This window comes from Pezoporus occidentalis, unplaced genomic scaffold (genome assembly GCF_034315485.1).
Source record: "Pezoporus occidentalis ecotype Australia unplaced genomic scaffold, CSIRO_AGI_Poc_V1 ctg252, whole genome shotgun sequence".
Lineage (NCBI taxonomy): Eukaryota > Metazoa > Chordata > Aves > Psittaciformes > Psittacidae > Pezoporus > Pezoporus occidentalis.
In genome coordinates this window covers 461,536-481,035 of record NW_026914416.1, presented here as the reverse complement: position 1 = coordinate 481,035, position 19,500 = coordinate 461,536, and the positions used below count along the sequence as shown (strand labels likewise).

The following is a 19,500-nucleotide window of genomic DNA, read 5'->3' as shown; positions in this document are numbered from 1 at the left end:
TCCAATAATATACCTAGAAACAGAACCATTTCAAAAGATTTCGTTACTATTTTCTTGTCACAATGAAAAAACAGTTAAAAATTTTCTAAACATGAAGAAATACAGGCTCTGGTTTGCAAAGCAGACTTTTAAACTTGGGCTCCTAAAATTCTTCTTAAACTCTTTAATGTTTTATACAACCTTGTGTTATTTTGATAAATGTCACTTCCTGAGAATTTGAACCATTTATTTTGTTTTGGTGGTTCGAATCTGACTACACAAATTTTAACTTGTGCATTTCACAAAGCACACTAATTCTTAGAAACTTTCCCAAAGAGACAGTCCTCAGACCCTTTTGCTTATTCTCCCTTTTACCAAGAGTGAGGAAAGTTTTTTGCTACTCCATGAAGAGCAACAGTGTATTTCCCAAAAGATAAATCAACCAAACCACTACTTGCTCTAAAGATACTTATTTAAGCAGCAAAATAAACATTCAAAATATTGTGTTTTATTTCTCATTCATTCCATTACAGAGTCCTACTAACCAAGTACAGAGCAGAAATCATGTAAGCAACAGAAGCTTAGTCACAAAGCCAAGAAAAATATACAAGTGCTCTAAATAGGTAGATAAGTGTTGGCAATGTATGTCCTGGAAATCGCACAGGGGGAGAAAAATACTTACACTACTCCTGAATAAACAGCACACAAAATGCATCCCACAAATAAGAACAACTGTTAAAGATGATGAGTAATTTTTTGAAGAGTGCTTTAGTCCACTGCTGATACTTGGGGCAGGATGGTGGGGTTTCCCCTGAAAATATGTTCAGAAAGGAGAAAAGAAAAAGTCTCATAACTGCCCTTTCAGGTGCCTCGAAACCATCAGGAAGTTCTATTTTAACCTTTTCATAGTGAAAGTACTTCAGATCAAAATGTTAATTTACATAAAAAGTAAAAATAAATACTGAATCTCCCCAAAGTACCAACATTGTGAAATGCCAAGCACTACACCTGGGGAGGAATAACCCCAGGCACCATTATACACTTGGGGCCAAAAGTCTGGAAAGCAGGTTTGCAGGTTTGCACCAGAAGTCCTGGTGGACAGCAAGCTGAACATAAGCCAGCAAGGTGCCATCATGGCTAAGAAGGACAGCAGCATCCTGGGCTGCACTTAGAAAGAAGAAAGACTGCTTCTAGGAGGTCAAGGGAACTGCTCTTTCCCATTTGCTCAGTGTTGTTGAGGCCACATCTGGAGGGCTGGGTCCACCTCTGGGCTCTGTAATACAAGAAAGATAGGAATGTACTGGAACAATTCTACTGATGAACCACGAATATGGTTAGGGACTGCAACATCTGTCATACAAGGAGAGGCTGAGCAAGCTGGGGTTGTTTACCCTGGTGAGACAAGGGGGGAGGGCCACAAAATTACAAAATGGAATATATAAATCTTTAGAATCAGTTTTAAGTAATGTTAAGTTTGATGGCTTTGTAACAGTAGCAATGGAAAATTACTGAGGTGCATGACACATAGGAAAAAAATAGAGTGCTGCTAAAGAACATACTGAAAATTCTTGTACAAGATAAACCATTGTAATTGACGTAGCGTTAAGAAAAACATTCTAGAAGAACAGGATGCAAGGATAAGGAATATCTGGGAACCACAGGTGTCCAGGATGAGCTACGGTTAAACTAACTGATAAGTAGGAGGACAGGTGGATTATTATGTCTGTGGTGTTAACGAACCAATTAAGCTGGTATAAACATCTACTGCGTGTGCTTCAAAGGCTGCCAGAAGTGATGAAGATTGTTAGAAGAAGTAAACAACCCTCAGAGACCACCACCACATTTTTGTACGCATGTGGGGAACTTTCTGGAAAATGATGTAATCCATACTTAGCCTCACGAATATGTATGTATGCCCAGTGTCTATAAAAGGATGGCTTGTGTGGCAATACAGAGACTCATATTAGGCGGAGCTATCCCCCGTGTCTCCCGGCACCGCAAAAAAAAAGAATACCTGCTTGTCAGCTTGAAAACTTTGGTGGCAAGTTTGTTCCTGGAGTTTTCTCCGAATCACTGGAGAAGAGGATCTTATCTCTGTACTTAAGTATTTGCTAGGATGAGTAAAGAAGATAGAGCAAGACTCTTCCAGTGGTCCTGATCACCTTCTCTAGTTGACTCTGCATTGAACAAGTGGCTTGGACTAGACACGCTCCAACATGATCCATTCTGTCATTTGATAACAATTCTTCTCTTATTCATTAATAAGGCATGTAACTTTTATGACCCAGGTAACGTCATACTAGGCACATATATAAACAAAGACATTGCACTCACTAGTATGTATGAAGCAGCTTATGAGATAAGGTTATCAAAGATCCAGTCTGACCTGACTTCATTCTGGCCAGAGTTTCACTCAACTAAACCTTATGTTAGGAGGAAGAAGGTTTGTGATTTATAGCCTAATAGCACATAGAAAGCAAAAAATCCTATAGCAACTGTCAGAATTCTCTCATTCTCATTTAGTTCATCCACAACAAGCCACAACTAAAATACCCCTTAATAACATTAAGAAAGTACTAAACAAACAAAAAACAAAGCTGAAAGATTTAAAACCTATGATCTTTCAACAGTTAAATGTTTTGACTCTATCATTCATAGATATGTACTGTAAATATACTTCAGCAGACAAATCTCTCAGCTAATGACAACTTCATTTAAGAAGAAAATCTTACATGAGACTCAGCTATGTAAGAGTACTTTGAATCATTTTAATAATATTTTCTCTTTAATTTAAATCTCATTAGTTACATCATAAAATTGCTGACTAGGAGTTAGAAAAGAGTAACACTGAAAGTTTATCTGAGCAACCAAACTATTTTCTCCAGTTTCTGATCTTCACCAAAGAAAGAGATAAAAAAGCATCAGTCTCAAATGGGAAAACGAAAGGCTTCTTAAGCCTTTGAATTTTGTGATCCATTCCCAGCCCTTTACATAGCATGGAGGAAAACAACAGTTAAAGTAATCCTTTGTACAGGGATATTTACTTTGAGATACAAGGATCTTGACTGCTCTTCTATTACTGTTTCCTATCAAATGGAAGGTGTCCAACTACTTCAAGAAGTCAATACATATATTGATTGCTCTGTGTAAATTAATAGCACTGATTTTTTTTCTATTCACCAGAGAGAAGCTTTTGTTTACAGACAGCCAACTATGCATTTTACTACAATGAAATTACAGATACCACATGTAGGTCCTCTCTCTGCTGCTTGCTACACAAAATCCTTACCTTGGAACACCAAGGTTAGTATTGATGATAAGCCTTCTTAAGACAAACTTCAGTCACTGGCAGAAGAGTGGCTGTATAAACAGGTGACTCAAGGGAGCAGGAATAAGAGAGAGAGAGTAATGAGTGTCTGTGAACTGCTGTGAAAAGGCTGAGTGTGAAAGTCAGTGTCAAGATCTGCAACAAGAGATTGGACTTGCATCTAAAAGCCTGTTTGTCTTTCTCTGGAAACTCGTAACACCTCTCGCTCAACTGAATTTGTTTTTTTTCATTTATACAGTTGCCCTATTTTTATAACAAAGACTACAATTCTAGTCTTGCAATAAAATTATAGCCCTACTGCAGCATGAGCTCAGAAAAATCCCCCAAGTTTACAACCTTATCTCTGGCAGCTGAACAGACAGAAAAAGCAGTAAATAAACTCTTTCCCTATAAGTTCTGTTTATGGCTAGTTTGGCAAGGTAAATGTTAGTATTTAAAATGCCTTTTTAAACTGTAAATAATTTGAAACAAACTTACTTAGCAGAGATAAAAAATTTTAGCCAGATGTGAATGTAAATTCATGCCTTCAAAGAGATCTATGTAATTACAGCTATTTAACAAGACACTGCTGACTTCAGCAGGGAAAAAAGAAAGGAAATAAATGAAACTCATTCTAGTGAGATTTACACTAACTGAGATCATCATTTACCACTAATACTGTGTGAGAGTTCAGACTGTAATGATCAATGAGCAATGCTCTGTTATCATACACTTGAAGGACCAGACATTCATTTTTATGCCTATTTCAGAAAGGAAGAAAAGCATTCTAGTTTCACGTCCAAGTTTCTATTTCAACATGCACTTACCAAGTAAATACTTAAAATTATTTTTCCCATACGGGAATAATTCTTTTAATCAACAATGAAACTTGGCATTTATCTACTCCATTATATTCTGTGCCAGAACAGACTGACAAAACCACAGAACACACTTATTTTTTAGGTAAACTTTTAGCTAGGGGTTCCTAGTATAACAAATTACAATTTTTGACAGTCTTTAGTTTCAAGATTCTTCAGATGGTGCACACATATCCTTTTCAAGATGGTTATTCTTTCTCAAGCCACTACTTCATTAAAGTACTATTATTAGCCCTCAGATGACAGAATGGAAACCCAAAACAGGAAAGGAAGCTCCTAGACTCCTGGGGCATGCTGTGAAACGGAGACTTTCAGCAAACTCAGCAAACAGCTTTCTATATTAAGAAAGCCTCTTCACTGAATGTTGTAGAAATCCAAGGGTTGGTAAATGTTCAGCTTACCTATCATTACACTTACACATTGCAACATATATAGTATTTTAATTTATCTGAAAAGCTACTTAATATAATATCAACTTTCTACAGCAGCAAAATTTGGTCAGCTTTTGCCTTTCTCCAGAAATACTTCAGCTGCTATGCTGATTATTACAAATCACTGTTATTTATATCTGCATTACCTGATCCTTCTAGGTACTGCAGTTTTGCCACTGACATTAGCATTTTGCCTTAGTCCCTTCATCCCAGCACAGCAAAATGGAAGAAAGCTGAAGCTGATCTTGTTAAACAGAGCATTGATCTATGTATTTGAAATGCCTATTCTATTTAGTGCTGAGATGTCCATCAGGAGAGAAAATTGGTAACCTTGAAAATCATGTTTAACAAGGATGCTGATGATACCTCTTCTAACAATCACCACTGATACATGGATCAGAATACATTCTATATACATACACAGATATATATTGAAATGTATATATACACAACATATAACTTCTGAGTTTCTAAAGGCAGATTGTGATATGTATCTATTCACAAACAGTGCATATTCCTCTCTTCAGCAATCATGTTAAAAAAGAATAAATAAATTATTATTTTTAGAGTGAAAACTTCCCTTCAGAAAGTATCATTTAAAATAGTGAATGTTTCTGATGAAAATAGGAAGAATTCCTTACACACACCAACATGAAGAAACACTTCCCCTGAAGCAGTACAATAAAAGACCACTGTGATGGACAAGAGCCTTTCAAGGTCCTTATTACATTTGGAAACAAGTCTGTGTGCTGAAAACCCAGAATATAACCAATATGATCCTAATGATGAGTTGCAGACCTGTTGTCAGGAATGGCTACTCTACATTCCAGATCAGGTCTATTTCTCCCCCACAGTCAGAGAAATTCAGTGGCCTCTGAGGCAGCATTCAGAGCTGATGCTTAAGGAGACCAATACAGTTTCATAATGGATGACTGCTGCACCTTTTCTGTTACTGTATATGGTTCCAGCTATTTGTTGTGAGTTTCCATCAGCTCACAGCTTCTTGCAATCAGCTGGTAACAGCTGGATTAGGAAATACAATCAAGCTGCCTCCAGGCTGCACCAAAGTCATCATTTATTTTTTTCCTATCACCATGGATGTTTCACAGCATAAATAAATCAGCCCACAAGACCTTCCATGAGCTTCCTACCACAGCAGAGATTACTGATTGAGCTCAAAATGTTCCTTCCTGCACTACATGGGTTAGCAAAAACTGCACTTGCTGAAGTGCAGCAAGAGTCATGCACAGGCATCCTGTCACAGCAGATACCTTGCTGGCAAGATGCTCCAGCTGGTGCCCTTTGGAGCCCCTTCACATGCTAAGATGACCTTGCAGCAAAGGCAAAAGAGAGGTTGAACTAAGCTGTCACCTCAGTGCAGTTTAAATGAGACATCAAAATGCATTCATGCTTATTCCTAAGAAAGCAAACACAAAGTTCAAGCCCACAACTCATCCAGTCCATTTACTGTCACCACTAAAGTATGGATATTCCATATCCATGACAGATGTAGACCAGTTTTGAATCCATATTACTCATTCTTTTTAAAGTACTATAATCATTGCCTGAAATGTCAAAGCCAAGCAGCCCTTTCCAGCAAAGATAAACTGGGAAGCACAATGAATTTGTATTTCCAAGGGCAACTAGGTTTGATAATTTTGCTATGAAATATATTTTACAATTCAGTCATGCCGAGACAGCTCGTATCCACCAAACTTTCAGAAGTGTGGTCTGAAGGAAGATGATCAAGCCATTATACATAAGACAATGTAAAAGAAGTTGCACAGAAAAAAAAAAGGCTGAAATGCTTATTTTTAGTAAACATATCTATGATAAAAGCTCACTCAACATCTGTCACTGGTGGCTCCAAATGTGCTGTATTATAATTTTGCCAATTATACTACTGATTAAAATTGTAAAGGAACAGAATTATTCACTAGGTGGCAAAAGAAGCTACACACTTTGAAAATTTATGGGAAAAAGGAATCACAGGCTGGAATCTATTAAGAAAAGGAGGGTCTGTAGTAAAAATTTGCCCTCTGTTGCTGAAAAATTCTCCTAGGCTATTCAGTTACTAGGGTACACCTGCTGTGCTGATACCTTCTTTTAAAACAACTACACATATGAAAGTATCAAACTGTTCATGTTAACAAAGTGTTTTTCCACCAAAAGCTCTCATAGTGACTTAAAGGTGACTGTCCTTTCCAGCTCCGTCACCACCACAAACCACAAGGCTGTGTTCAGAGAAGCTCCGCTCCTTGCACAGATCTTTCTACTGAGCTGACAATTACAATGCTCAAGGTTTTGCCCTTCTGGCTTAAGTTGTACAAAAATACCTCTGTGACTCTCTCATCCACAGATTGAACCTCAATTTAGTTATCTTTCTGATTACTTGAGCTGGTGATGCCCTAACAAGAACCATTTTGTAATCCAGCAATCAGTTCTGTACATTGATGCAAGATAAACTATTTTCCTGTAGGCATTCTCACAAAGATGGTACAGGGATACAGTAGGAAAGGCAATCTAGCAACAGCTATACTTCTCACACATCGCCTGCCATGCCTCTCATAATGGGTGCCATTTTAGTTTGCCCGGAGACTAAAATATTAATGAGGATGCTGAATATTAAGTATGTTTACATACCTCTCATCTGTATATACTCTGCTAACTTCTTAGCACTGAAAGTGACTTGGTTGTAGAATCCTTTTCTGAACAGAAATGTAAAAACAGTACTTTCTGATTCTGCACTTCTTATGTCAATATCTCACTATATGTCTTGCTAGCTGACAATAACTTTTGGCAACTGCTAGCCTAGGAAATTCAGCCTGGTCAGTGAAAGAAGCCAAGGTTGTTTTTTTTTTTCCAATCTGCTTGAAAAGGACTTGAGGCCAAAATGCTTTCCCTTATGTGTGTGACATGTAAAAGATGACAATGGTTTCCAAAGCATGTCATGTTACTAACTCTTTATATGCTCAAGGATTTACCGAAGCCAGGGCAAGGTAAAAATCAGAAAAATGGATCAGAGCTGGAGGTGCCTGTCAATATCCAGTAGCAGAAAATAACTGGGCAAAGGAAGTTAAAGTGTGAGTTGTAGTTAAACCATACTAAGTAAAAGTTTGCCCAGCACCTGGCAAAGAGATCTCATATTCTGTGCTTTGGGCTGTCAGCAGGGTATATAAACTTTGGACAGTTTTCAAGTTCTGTTAAGCAGCAAAGCCAGAAAAAGTCCAGTTTTCTCATTTAACAGCAATTTACAAGACTAGGGAAATACTGACACTGAAACAGAGTCTGTGCACTGGGCAGAAATTCAGTACCTAGCACATTCAAACTGTCAGTCACATGATAAGCCTGCTATTTTTGGATCTACAAACTGAAGTAGAAAACAGCTACTATCTTCTATACCCACCTCATGGTTATAACTTAAAAGACTTGCTGGCTTTCATGACAAACAGAGCAAAAGCTGTCAGTTTGGAGAAAAAGAAAGGTTATTTCACAACCTTTTTTGCCACATTTCTTAACTGATTAAAAATCAGAATTCAACCAAGCACTGAAAATGTATTGTCAGCAAGTCATCATCTGCAATGTGATAATCATGGAAGGAAAAAAAAAAGGCAACACAAAAATTTAACCCTAAAAGCCTAATCAAATTCTAGTTTTCTGAAACTAACCCTGCAATCTCTGCAACACTATTCTAAGCAGACAGAAACAGAGAATGTGAGATGCCAAAATGTCACTTGGTGCTGTTCTGGGAGGGAAGAAAGCCAGTGCTACTGCATGTCGTCTTTACCTTCCCAGGCAAAGGGCTAGTTCACAACCTGCCCCTATGCTGACATGAACTCAACCAATCCAAGTTGCTACAACTCTTTCAGCACTCTCATCCAACTGTGATACTTCTGTATCTACAGTCTCTCATATGGAGGACACCTCTGACACAGATAAGATGCTAGCAGGCAAACCTGATGATTTGTAAGGATACAAAATGTTTTACCTGCTATATAACAAGCCAAAATGCCTCAGTTCAACAGGAACAAAATTAGAAATTACTTAGTTTTTTTTGAGTTGCCCTGTTACCAGCACAGATTTCAAGTCATAGATGTTCTGACACAGTTTTAAAACCAGAATTTTGTTTGAATCAGAAACTGCCCCCTTCTGTGGCTCATGGTGAATTAGCAACCCCGGAGCCACAAAATATATTTCCAGTTTGTAAATGGGCACCAACCAGTTTGGGATGGAAAAGTGTAAAACAATGAATCGAGAGAAAAAATCAAAGCAAAAAAACCCAACCCAAAACAAAAAAAAAAAAAAAAAGAGATCCTGTTTGTTACTTGCTTTGAGTCCTGTCTTTGGGTCTTCTTCTTTTCTGCCTTCCTTCCTATCTCTCTGTTTATTATCAACTCTTGCCCGTTCTGATGAGTTTTCTCACTTGTGCCATGCCAGACATGTCTCGCACAAACTTCACCTAGCCTTCGTGCACAATCTCTTGTTTCATATTTTCTTTCTATTTCTCACAACTTGCTATATTTTTTTCTGTCTGTCACTGTTTTTGTTGTGACCTTTATTGTATAAGGATAGCAGGCTCTGGGAAAAGTTACGACTTTTTGCTTTCTGTAAAGCACTGTGAAGAGCCGTAGACCACATTAACATCAATAATATGTGCTAACAAAGAAAATTGAATTGACTGAGCTGCGTTTCCTTCAGACCGGCTCTTTCTTTTTTCTATTTCTGGTTCCAGTACTGCTTTGTTTTGATACCTGCCTTTTTATTTGGATGTTCTGTCATAGCCCTACCTCTCTGATTCCATAGGGTCACAGCTATTCTCCTACCACAGTGTAAATTCCTTGTCCCTAAGAGGGAACAGAGGTATTTAGTGGAATTACTGTCATGTTAGACACATGGTAATCAGAGATGACAATGCAACAGTCCTCCTTTCAGTGGTGACAGGCCTTCAAGTGAATGAATAAAAGGATAAGTCTGAACTCAGGTAAGGAATGGCTGCAATGCACTGACAGTAGTTAACTATAATCCTAATTTCCTCCTTGAACTTAAATTTGTCTGCGATTGAACTCCAGGCAGACAATCTGACACAACAGGAGAAGCAACAGAGTCTTGAAAAATATCTGCCCAGTGTGCCATAGCGTAGGAGTAAGATAGAACTCACATTTGAGAAAAGGGAGATCTAGCAGTGACAAAAAGGAAGCTTTAGACGGGGTAGGAGTGTATGGAGCCTGACACATCTAAAAGGAGTTACAAAATGTTACTGCCTGATAGCAAAAAGTATGAATTAAATTAGGTTTTTAATCAGCTAATACAGAAAGAATTTAAGTTACACAAACATCAGTAACACCCCTGAGCCACAAAATTTGCAAAGAAAGAGCTGATAAATTTTTACTGGCTCTAGCAGGATCATCATCCAGTTATGGCTCTGAACAAACCTGCTCTATGCCTAAGAGCTGTACTGATCCAGCTGAAAAAAACTGCTATCTGAAGAATCAAGGCATAAATGTATCATAATACAAAACCCCCAGAATACGCTGTTCCAAATGTACATCAGACAGTGATTAATTGGCAACTGAATGCATGCAGTGAAATTTTTGGCATTTTAGATCAACAGCAGAGTAGAAAATCCAAAGAAAACTGCAATGTGAATGCAAATTGGTAGTTGGAGACAAATCCTGCAATGTACAAAGGAATAAGCGAGGCTTGAGGCTTTCTGGGACTTTACAGTATTTCAACATTTCAGAGCTTCAAGTGAAAAGAAAATCTGGCAGTAGTTTAAACCACTTGTTCTCAGCAGAAAAAAAGCAAACCAACTCATCAGGTGTTGCATTGTATGAGATGGTATTAGCCCTGGGTAACATGAGAGAATTCGTTTAAACTGACATGCTTACTTCACCAACAGTACAGTAACAGTTCACAGTACAAACTGACAGCTATTCTCTACATTAGCGTCACACACAATGCTTGAAAAACTCTCTAAAGGATGTCTTCAAAAACCTCCTCAGGAGTGGAGTGTCAAAGCACATCAGCGAAACAGACACCAGCATGAGAGAACACAAGCTGAACTAATGGATACAATGTGGAGAATCTTTAACAGAATAGGATAAATCTGCAGCAGTCAACAGAATGTTAAGCACAAAAAGTCTGCAAGATGTGACTGTGTAGCTGCAATACGAGTAACTGAGCTCGTGACATATGCTCAAGTACTGATTCACAGGAGAGACTGGGGCTGACAAATTAATGCTGCTGCTCCCTTCAGGGCAGCTGAAATTGTAGTCACATCTGGGTATGTGGTTCACTTAATTTTTCCTCAAAACAACATGTCTTCTTCTCCTCTAAGGAAAATCACTAATCTGTCCCATGGTAAGAAGACCTCTGAACTTCAACGGAACTGTGCCAGTTTATAAAAGCAGAAATGTTGACCTCTATCAGGGAACACAGTATGTCAATTCAGTGGCACAAAGAAATCAAAACAATATTACTGAGATAGCAGGGTCACACAGGAGAAATATTTTGATCTCTCAAGAACTTTAATACACCAGTGTCCAGAAAAACAATACAAATAAATTGTGCATTAACTGTAAAACACTGAGATGTCCACTATTCTCTGCGCCTTTTCCATTGCACCATAGCAAACGCATAGACTACTACTCTTCTTTGATCAGTGTGGGCTCAGACTTGATTATGCTCAGAAGTATCAGCTTCCTCTTTTCTATGGCTTTTACCATTATTCCCATTGCAATATCACTGCAGAACTGTATACTCAGACCAGGAATCAGCTGTGTTACACAAAACCAGAACAGAAAGATAACCATCATACAAAAGAGCTCAAATGTTTTTGCAAACTCAAATATCTGATCCTCTTCATCATTTACAGGCACATCCCTCACAGAAGGTAGTTATATTAAATTAAAATGTATTTTAAAGTGGTTCTATTGGTTGATTATATTCATATATTCACAGATGTCCACCAGAGATCAAGGGAATGGAATATGTTTCCCTATAATAATTGTCTTAGCACATATAACACATGAATATTCAGAGAACAGATGAAATTTTAGCCAACCCCAACTTAACAATCTTCTATAACCAATATTAGGACACAACAGCACACTTCCCTATAATAGTGCCAAGGAGAACAGCAAAAAAAGACCCCAAATCTTTCATAATGGACATCTTGTAATGGAAAATATCTGTTACATTCCTCCTCTGACATTTGAACATTACAGGAAGTGGTTGAGTCACCATCCCTGAAGGTTTTTAAAAAACATGTAGCTGTGGCACTTAGGCACATGGCTCAGTGGTGGACTTGGCAGTGCTGGGTTAGTGGCTAGAATCAATGATCTTAAGGGTCTTTTCCAACCTAAATGATTCTATGGTTCTGTGATTACTTCGGGGAAAGAATCAGCAGTAATACAGGCCGCAACAAGCACCACCATCACAACACACTGATTTGAAAGAATTCTGCACTCCTTAAGATTCAACCACCAAATTACAATTAAAACACCAAATTACAAATTGAATCAGAACCTACAGTAATTTTAGGTAACATAGCAAGCTGTCGGTTGACTCTACCTGTTACAGGGATCACAAACAGACTTCAATCTCCTTCACAGTCAGGCTCAAAGATACCAAATCATTAATTCCAAGGGGGAAAAAAAAAAGGCACAGTAATTTGTCCGATTCACTACTTCAAGAATATATTTATAATATCCACTATATTTGCAGATGGGATGTCTTTCTAATTTATAATGCATTCACTGAAAAGCTACCATGACTCTTCAAAACTATCCTCAAACCATCATTCCTGCTCCCATACTCCGCCTGCCTCTAACATTGCTCCAAGACACAAAAACTTCTTGCATAAACTAGACAGCATAAAGCACTTCCCAGCTAACACACCCCTGGTCCAGCTGACATGCCATTAGACCATATCCCAACATCATATAGCGTGAAAGCCTGTCTTCACTCTTCAGAAAAGAGCAAGATAAACATTCTGGATTTCAGCTAGAAGACATCATCAGACTCATCTACTTGATACTCACCCAGATGATTTTGTCTTTAAAGCTAACACTTTCTCCTGATAATGCACAGAGGTATAGGCACCAATGTGGTCATAAAACAGGACAAATGTCTTCATAAGCTGCTTCTAAGATTTTAATTTCTTGCATCCTTAAGCTTGTAAGTTATGTCTTCTCTACCTGCCATAGAAAGCTGGACTTCACCCTTGCTTCCATCACAAATTCAGGAACTATCATAGCCTCTTCAAACTGCTTTTGAAATATTCCTGTAGAAGACAATTTTTCTAGACATTTCAGGCAGTATCAAAAATATCACAGGTAATATAAAAACTGATAGCTTGGAAACCACAGCAGAAAAACTACAGATTATCTATGTTGCTTCCAGGTAAAAAGCATTCATTTAAAACACAAACACCCACTCCAACAGCAGCATATTTCTGTTGATTTTATGGAACATGAAAATTCCTCTCCCTCCACCCTCATCTAAACATCATGTCTTTTCTCCCTCTTCCCCTGCATCTACAATTACGTCTTGGACTGTGGACAGTTTGCCTGCCCAAGTATATCTGCTAAGGTGCTAAGGCAGCCAGTACATTGGGCATGTACGATCCCACATCCAAGTTAAGAGGGAGTCTGCTGCTAGCAAATGGAGTTTGGTACTGAAGCTAGTGCTGAGGCAGTCCTTGACATGGAATATCTTGCACCTGATAGGTACTGAGAGATCTGATGCTAAACTATTAAAAAATCTATAATTAAGTAGGTCCTTTTTTCTTAAGATGTGGAAAACACAGTTGTGTGGCCAAGTACTAGGCAAAGCAGAAAAGTCATCAACAGCTCAGCTCTTCTAGTGTGGGGAAGACAGCATAGACTCCACTTGACAAGCTACAAATATCTAGACTAGTCAAGAAGCAGGCTGCAACTGCTGGTGGCAGCTCAGGCCTGAAAGGGTAGTTAGCATTTATGAATAATACTCTACCTTTATTACTCCATAAAACCATGTTACTATGCATTAAGGCTGTCTCCAGTAGCTGGGTAGCCCATCACTCCACCCAGAAAACAGGTAGTGTCCTTTTACCTACAATCATCTGGAAGGAAAATCCAGAAATAGTGCATGCTATGAGAAGTCTGAGCCTAAACGTCTCTGGGCTATCCTACCTGTGTCTGCATGTGGTAGAGGAAACAGAAATCACCCATTCAGCTCCTACACTTCTGCTAATTCTGTTACTGAGACAGAATTGCATCCCAGGTCTGTTAAGCTTTTCAATTAACAGCTCAGTAAGTGTGACAGAGCCATTGGATCTAAAAGAAACCACTATCTAGGTTTTTTCCACTGTTTTCATAGAGGCACTTTTTATGGCTACCTTTTGCAAAAGAACAATATGAGCCAGGTAAAATACTTCCACAACAGAGCCAGCAGCATTCCATAAATAAGCAGTTTTTCAGAATATTTTTTCACTTAATCTGCTTTTTCCAGGTGTAAACTTATATCCATCAAAATACCTGTAGTTTCTAAATATAGAAACTTACACTACTTAAGCTTATGTAGTAAACTTATTACTATATAACGGTTACTATTACTGAACATAAACTTACGTAACTAAATATTTTTTCCTCATGTATTGTTTTCCTTTAGCTAAAATACATATATTTATCTCACCTTCTTTTTTTTTTTTTTTTTGTTTTTCACTTCAGCATCAATTCTTTATGCTTTGTTTATAGTTTGTTAATGTATTTCTGGTAAATTATGCCTCATGACAAGTAGATTACAATATAATACATAAGCAAAAATGCTCATTATCTACCCCATTTATCATGTAATATATATGCGTATCATCAAACCATAAAGGGACTTTTATGGCCTCTCCATGCAGCTCAGATTTGTGTTAACTTTCACTTGAACTTACTTGTTTTCTGATTTGATTTTCTTAATTTTTGCCTGCCAGCTCTTAGCACAAAAGACAAATTCACAGGGTTTTACTGATTCTATTTAGCTCAACTTCTATGTTTTGGGGTTTATTTGCTGCTCATAACTGATCATTACAGCAATTCAGTTGCAGAGGTTCAGCAAAATCTGGTTTTCCTCTAAAATGAATAGAGAATAGTAAGTAGTAAGAAAAAACATATTACTATATATGGAAGTAGATGAATAGTGCAAATGAATATTGATAGTACTCAACACAGTGTATGTTTCTTTCCCAAAGTTGATTTTAAACTAACCTTTAACCCTTCTTAACCTTTAAACTTTAAACTAACCTTTAACCCCTAAACCTTTAAAATAACCTTTAACCCTTAAACCTTTAAACTAACATTTAACCCTTTTAAACTAACTTTTAACTCTTTAAGAGATGAGATAGAATACTTGATCATTTAGATCAATTTTTGGACTTGCGTCACTAGAAGTGACAGACTGAGACCTAAGAATGTGTTGCTAATTGCTGTTACATAGTCAATTATAGTGCCAATGCCAATGATCCACGGAAGCCCACTTGCCCCTAGATTAAAGAAATCTGTTGCTTTACACTACCTCCAACTGTAAGGTAACACATACTGTACAAAAGTCAGAAAAGATCAGTGCTGAAGATGACAGGTAGAATTAGACTTCCTCTCTGATCAAGTTACTCTGATCATGTTAGTTACTCTAATGCCTTGTAATTAAACAGGTAACAAATGTCCACACAGAGACTTTTAAATACAATCCACTGAAATTTAAGACATATCTCTAAAAATGCAGAGGAAAAAGCCACATAGGCTATCACAACTTTTTAACATAATAAATTTCAAATTCCATAAACTAGTCATATTATTTAGAAGAGCTACTGATTTTGTGTCTTTTGTTTGCCTTATTCACATCACTGAAACATCTCTTTTAAAAAATAAAGAAAACATTAGCAGTTATCTCAGTTTGAAAGGCTTCCATTTTGAATACTTGAGAATGCTATGGGATGTGACAAGTTTCTATATTGCTCTCAGTGACTTCTGCTGTACAAAGACTAAACTTACAGGGATTATTTGGGATATTATTCGTGCTACCTCTGGAAATAGTGTCACAGAAGTCAATTATGATAAGATCTTTCTCCTGCTTTCTTGCTAATTATATTTTGCTACGTGAAGAAATAAACCTAGTGCTACCATTCTCACCAGCAGGAGAATTTATTAGCAAACCACTAGACTCCTTCTGCCTCAGGATATCTGTGCCTGACTTATTTTTGCAATTTTAGACAATGTCTGTGGCTAGCAAACTGTGAAGAAATGCAAAAGGAAAATCCTATTTTAAAAGCATAAGAGAAACTGCTGATACTTACCAAACTATTCCCTGAGCCCCAGAGCCAATAGGTTTCAAGTTCTGGTAGCGTTTGAGAACCGTGAAGGTTGAGTCACCTACTTCCACGCTGTAGAACTGGTTGTCAACTTTGCTTTTGCTCATGTTGTAATGTTTGGCAATATATGACACATCCACTTGTTTCCCAAATCCCTGTTTTACAGAAGAAGGGAAGGGAGAAGGGAGTGGAGAAAAAAAAAAGAAACCAAGGATGGTAAAACATCAGAATACTGATAAAACACAGTCAGCTTAATTTTCCAACATAAATTCTTGTCAGTTTAGGCCCATTGTCATTGTCATGAACCCTCTAATGCTCTCAAAGATTGTATCAAAACTTCATTCACCCAGAAAGTAGCCATAAACAGTCACTGATTAAAGAAAGCTAGTGAATTCTCTAGCTCATGTTTGTGACACAGCTGCTCTCAGCTACTGGTCTCTGCTTTATGACTGTTGACTTACGCATTCATACTGATTCTGCTCTCATTTGTATCACAGTAAATATCTCACTTTAAAATTAGAAGACTTACATCAGTGTAGAAGGGACAAGAGACATGAGAATTAGGCTTTTCATCATTGGTCAGATGGAACAAATAAGTCTGTTCACATGAACTCTAAACCTTCCCCTGAGCTGTAACCTCACTCCAATTGTAGAATTACTATACAGACTGCTACATTATAGTTCTTTTATGACTACCACTGAGCTCAGTTTCCTGAAGACTATGGAGCAAAATATACAGTAATTTGAGATAAAAATCAGAACTTAGTGTTTGTAATTTAGGATTCTATACTACATGATGCTGAGCACAGGATTCAAAAGTTCAACATATCACAACAGACCTGTTCTCAAGTAGTTGACAATTCAGTTATGGAAGTTAAGACTTTCCCAAATGCCATCTATAAGGAGAACCAAACCCCAAACCTGCCTCTGTCTGTGCATTTATTTTCAGTGCTCATAAACAGAGATTCTAAATTTTCTTATTTGCTCTATTATAAATTGTATTCCCCCAAAAATCTGAATAATCAACCATGTTATGTGACTACGGACTACTAAGTTGAATTTTGATGGAGCAGGAAAAATGTAAAGTTGATTTGTAGACTATTATTTTTTCAATTTAAAAGGACATCATTCTGGTGTTCCACAAAGCTGGTCATTAAAAGCAAAGAACTAACCTTGTTGAGAACTTGGATTCTTAGGTTTGCTTTAGGATGATTAATATTCTTTTTTCTGTTCGTTATCACTGGACAGCCCTGGTTAATCCTAACCACTTCATTTAGAGACTTTGACATACCTTAATAAATGTAACAGTTCATAAACATGGAGACTCATTTCATATGAGCAATTAGAAACATTTTATTAACTTGTTAATCATATGTAGGAGAAGGCTTTCCCCCTCACATACACATGTAGGAAGTGAGAGATTTATGGACGCTGACACAGTGCTAAATTGAAGCTTATACAGAATGAAAGGAATCTGAAAAAGGCTTGAATTTTTTCGTCTGAAGAAAGACTGCATCTGATTTGTACTGTGAAACCTTAGTCTTAAAACTCCTTCCATTATGTGAAGAGAGATGCACAAATTTGGCTACCTCAGCTATTCATACCAGACCTGGAACTAAGAGGCTTTATTTTAATAATGCTCTCCTGAGAGACAGGAAATAATCATAGCTCCCTCTGGCTAGACAAACACATTTGCAGCATGCTATTTTCTGATGTCATTATCAGAACAATGCAGACAATATTCAGAATTAACACCCGTTACTCTGAAACCAATGTTATATAAAGTGTCAGCATAAAAATTGCATTCCTTAGTGAGCCTGACTCATAGCTAGCTCCCCTGGAAGTACAGATACAGCTACTTTTTTAAACACAGCTGCATGACCATGTTAAGGCTTGGGTGAGCCAGGCCTGCCATAACTTGCTTGCATCCTCACTCCTGAGCTACCCAACAGCTCCTCACGGGGTATGGAGTGACATGGGAAAAGGTACTTCGTCAGCCTGCATTCAGAATCCTGTGCACATCAAAATTACTTGCCTTCAAATTAGGCTGACCCTGTGAACTGCTAGCCTCAGAAATCCTGTGCTGCCTACAATGGGATTTCTGAACTACTGCAGTTCTAAGGAATGTCTTAGAAAACAATTGAAACAGCTCAGAACACCACTCTGTAGTACCTCAGTTATATGGATATATATGCAGTAGCAATCAAATACCTGGAAGAACAACGTGTCCTGATGAGCAGCTCTCCTCTGCATAACACGGACCATTCCTATGACCATCCACTCCTAGCTGTTGTGGGTAGGGAAGGTAAAGGCTATTCTAATTTTAATGGAAAATTATTATTTTTAGATTAATATTTTTCTCAAGGACTGTCTACTTAAAAGTCTGTAAGCCATAAGGAGGTTTGATGGAAAATATCAACACCAAGAATTACTCATAATGTTCAAGACAGACTGATTTAGATTGAAGTTGACTCCAAGTAGAATGCCTCCTCTGAGTGACAAACACTTCAGCTCTGTGGGTGGACCAAAGAGTCTCCAGGTCATCTACTAATTTGTCTCCTCCCTTTAAACCTACACTGCTAAAAATTGACAAAACCCCCTACTCTCTATATTTTGATGATTTTTACCAAAGCCTAAGTAAGCAAAATTAAAACACAGCAAGCTTACTGCTTAAGCCCAAAGTACTGCTTATTTTTATAAGAACCAGGAGATGAATAACTATTCTTGTCATGACTGTAACTTAAATCCCTAAATCAATAAATTAACAGTGTTACTAGATTAATCACATTTGATCAGATCCTCAAAGACGGCACGAAATCAGATAATGAACTGTCATCTCCAAGTTGCTATAGAACAGCCTCTTGTTAAATGGGAACAAGGAAAAGACAGTTTTGTTTAGAGTGAGAGTATTGTTTTCCTTCATCTCAAACACTTGAGTCTTGACAGTTCATTTTCTTTCCTCCTCCCCAGCTGCTGGGATATTAAGCAAACATACTGGCAGATAAGACTGTGCATTTAAGTGACCCAACAAAGTGATCTATGTTTTCAAGTCTGAAAAACTTACTTCTCTTACTCTTAAATTTTTCAGTATGGCAGAAAAAGAATGGCATTAGGTGTGTGTTAGAAGTTTTCAGTTAAGGTAAAAGAGCTTTTCCCATTAGCAAGGAAATTAATACTCTTAATAAAGCACATCAATGTTAGTTTTACTTTCAAACCCCGATTAAAAGGTTCTTCTCAAAGTCTTCTCAATCCTTATTGCTGATCTTATAAGAAACCTATGTACCACATTTTGATCTGTTACATTCTCAGGTTCACTCAAACCCCTTCCAGAAGCCTTGGTGTTGGTATCATAGTTAATATCTTCTTTCCCCACCCCCATCTACACCATATAAGATATTTCAGATTCAGGTTTGACTGTATAATGCTCACAACTATGGTACTGGCAGCTTAAGTTAATACTTTTGATTCTGACAGCAGAAAGGGACAGAGGGCTAGGAATTTTCAGAATACACCCTTCTGTATACACACCTAAACCAAAAACTTCTTTCAAATTTGATTGATACTGACAGC

General features: G+C 37.6%; 1 protein-coding gene across 7 annotated transcripts in view; it reads right to left on the bottom strand.

The window, feature by feature from the left end:
- The window catches only part of MAPK10 (mitogen-activated protein kinase 10), a 145,579-nt gene that overhangs the window by 46,828 nt on the left and 79,251 nt on the right, over nucleotides 1-19,500 (bottom strand). For all 7 annotated transcript variants that reach the window (XM_062623431.1, XM_062623437.1, XM_062623430.1 and 4 more), the window contains one exon: nucleotides 15,916-16,085. In XM_062623431.1, the coding sequence (XP_062479415.1) occupies nucleotides 15,916-16,085 (170 nt within the window). The remainder of the gene's footprint in view (nucleotides 1-15,915; nucleotides 16,086-19,500) is intronic.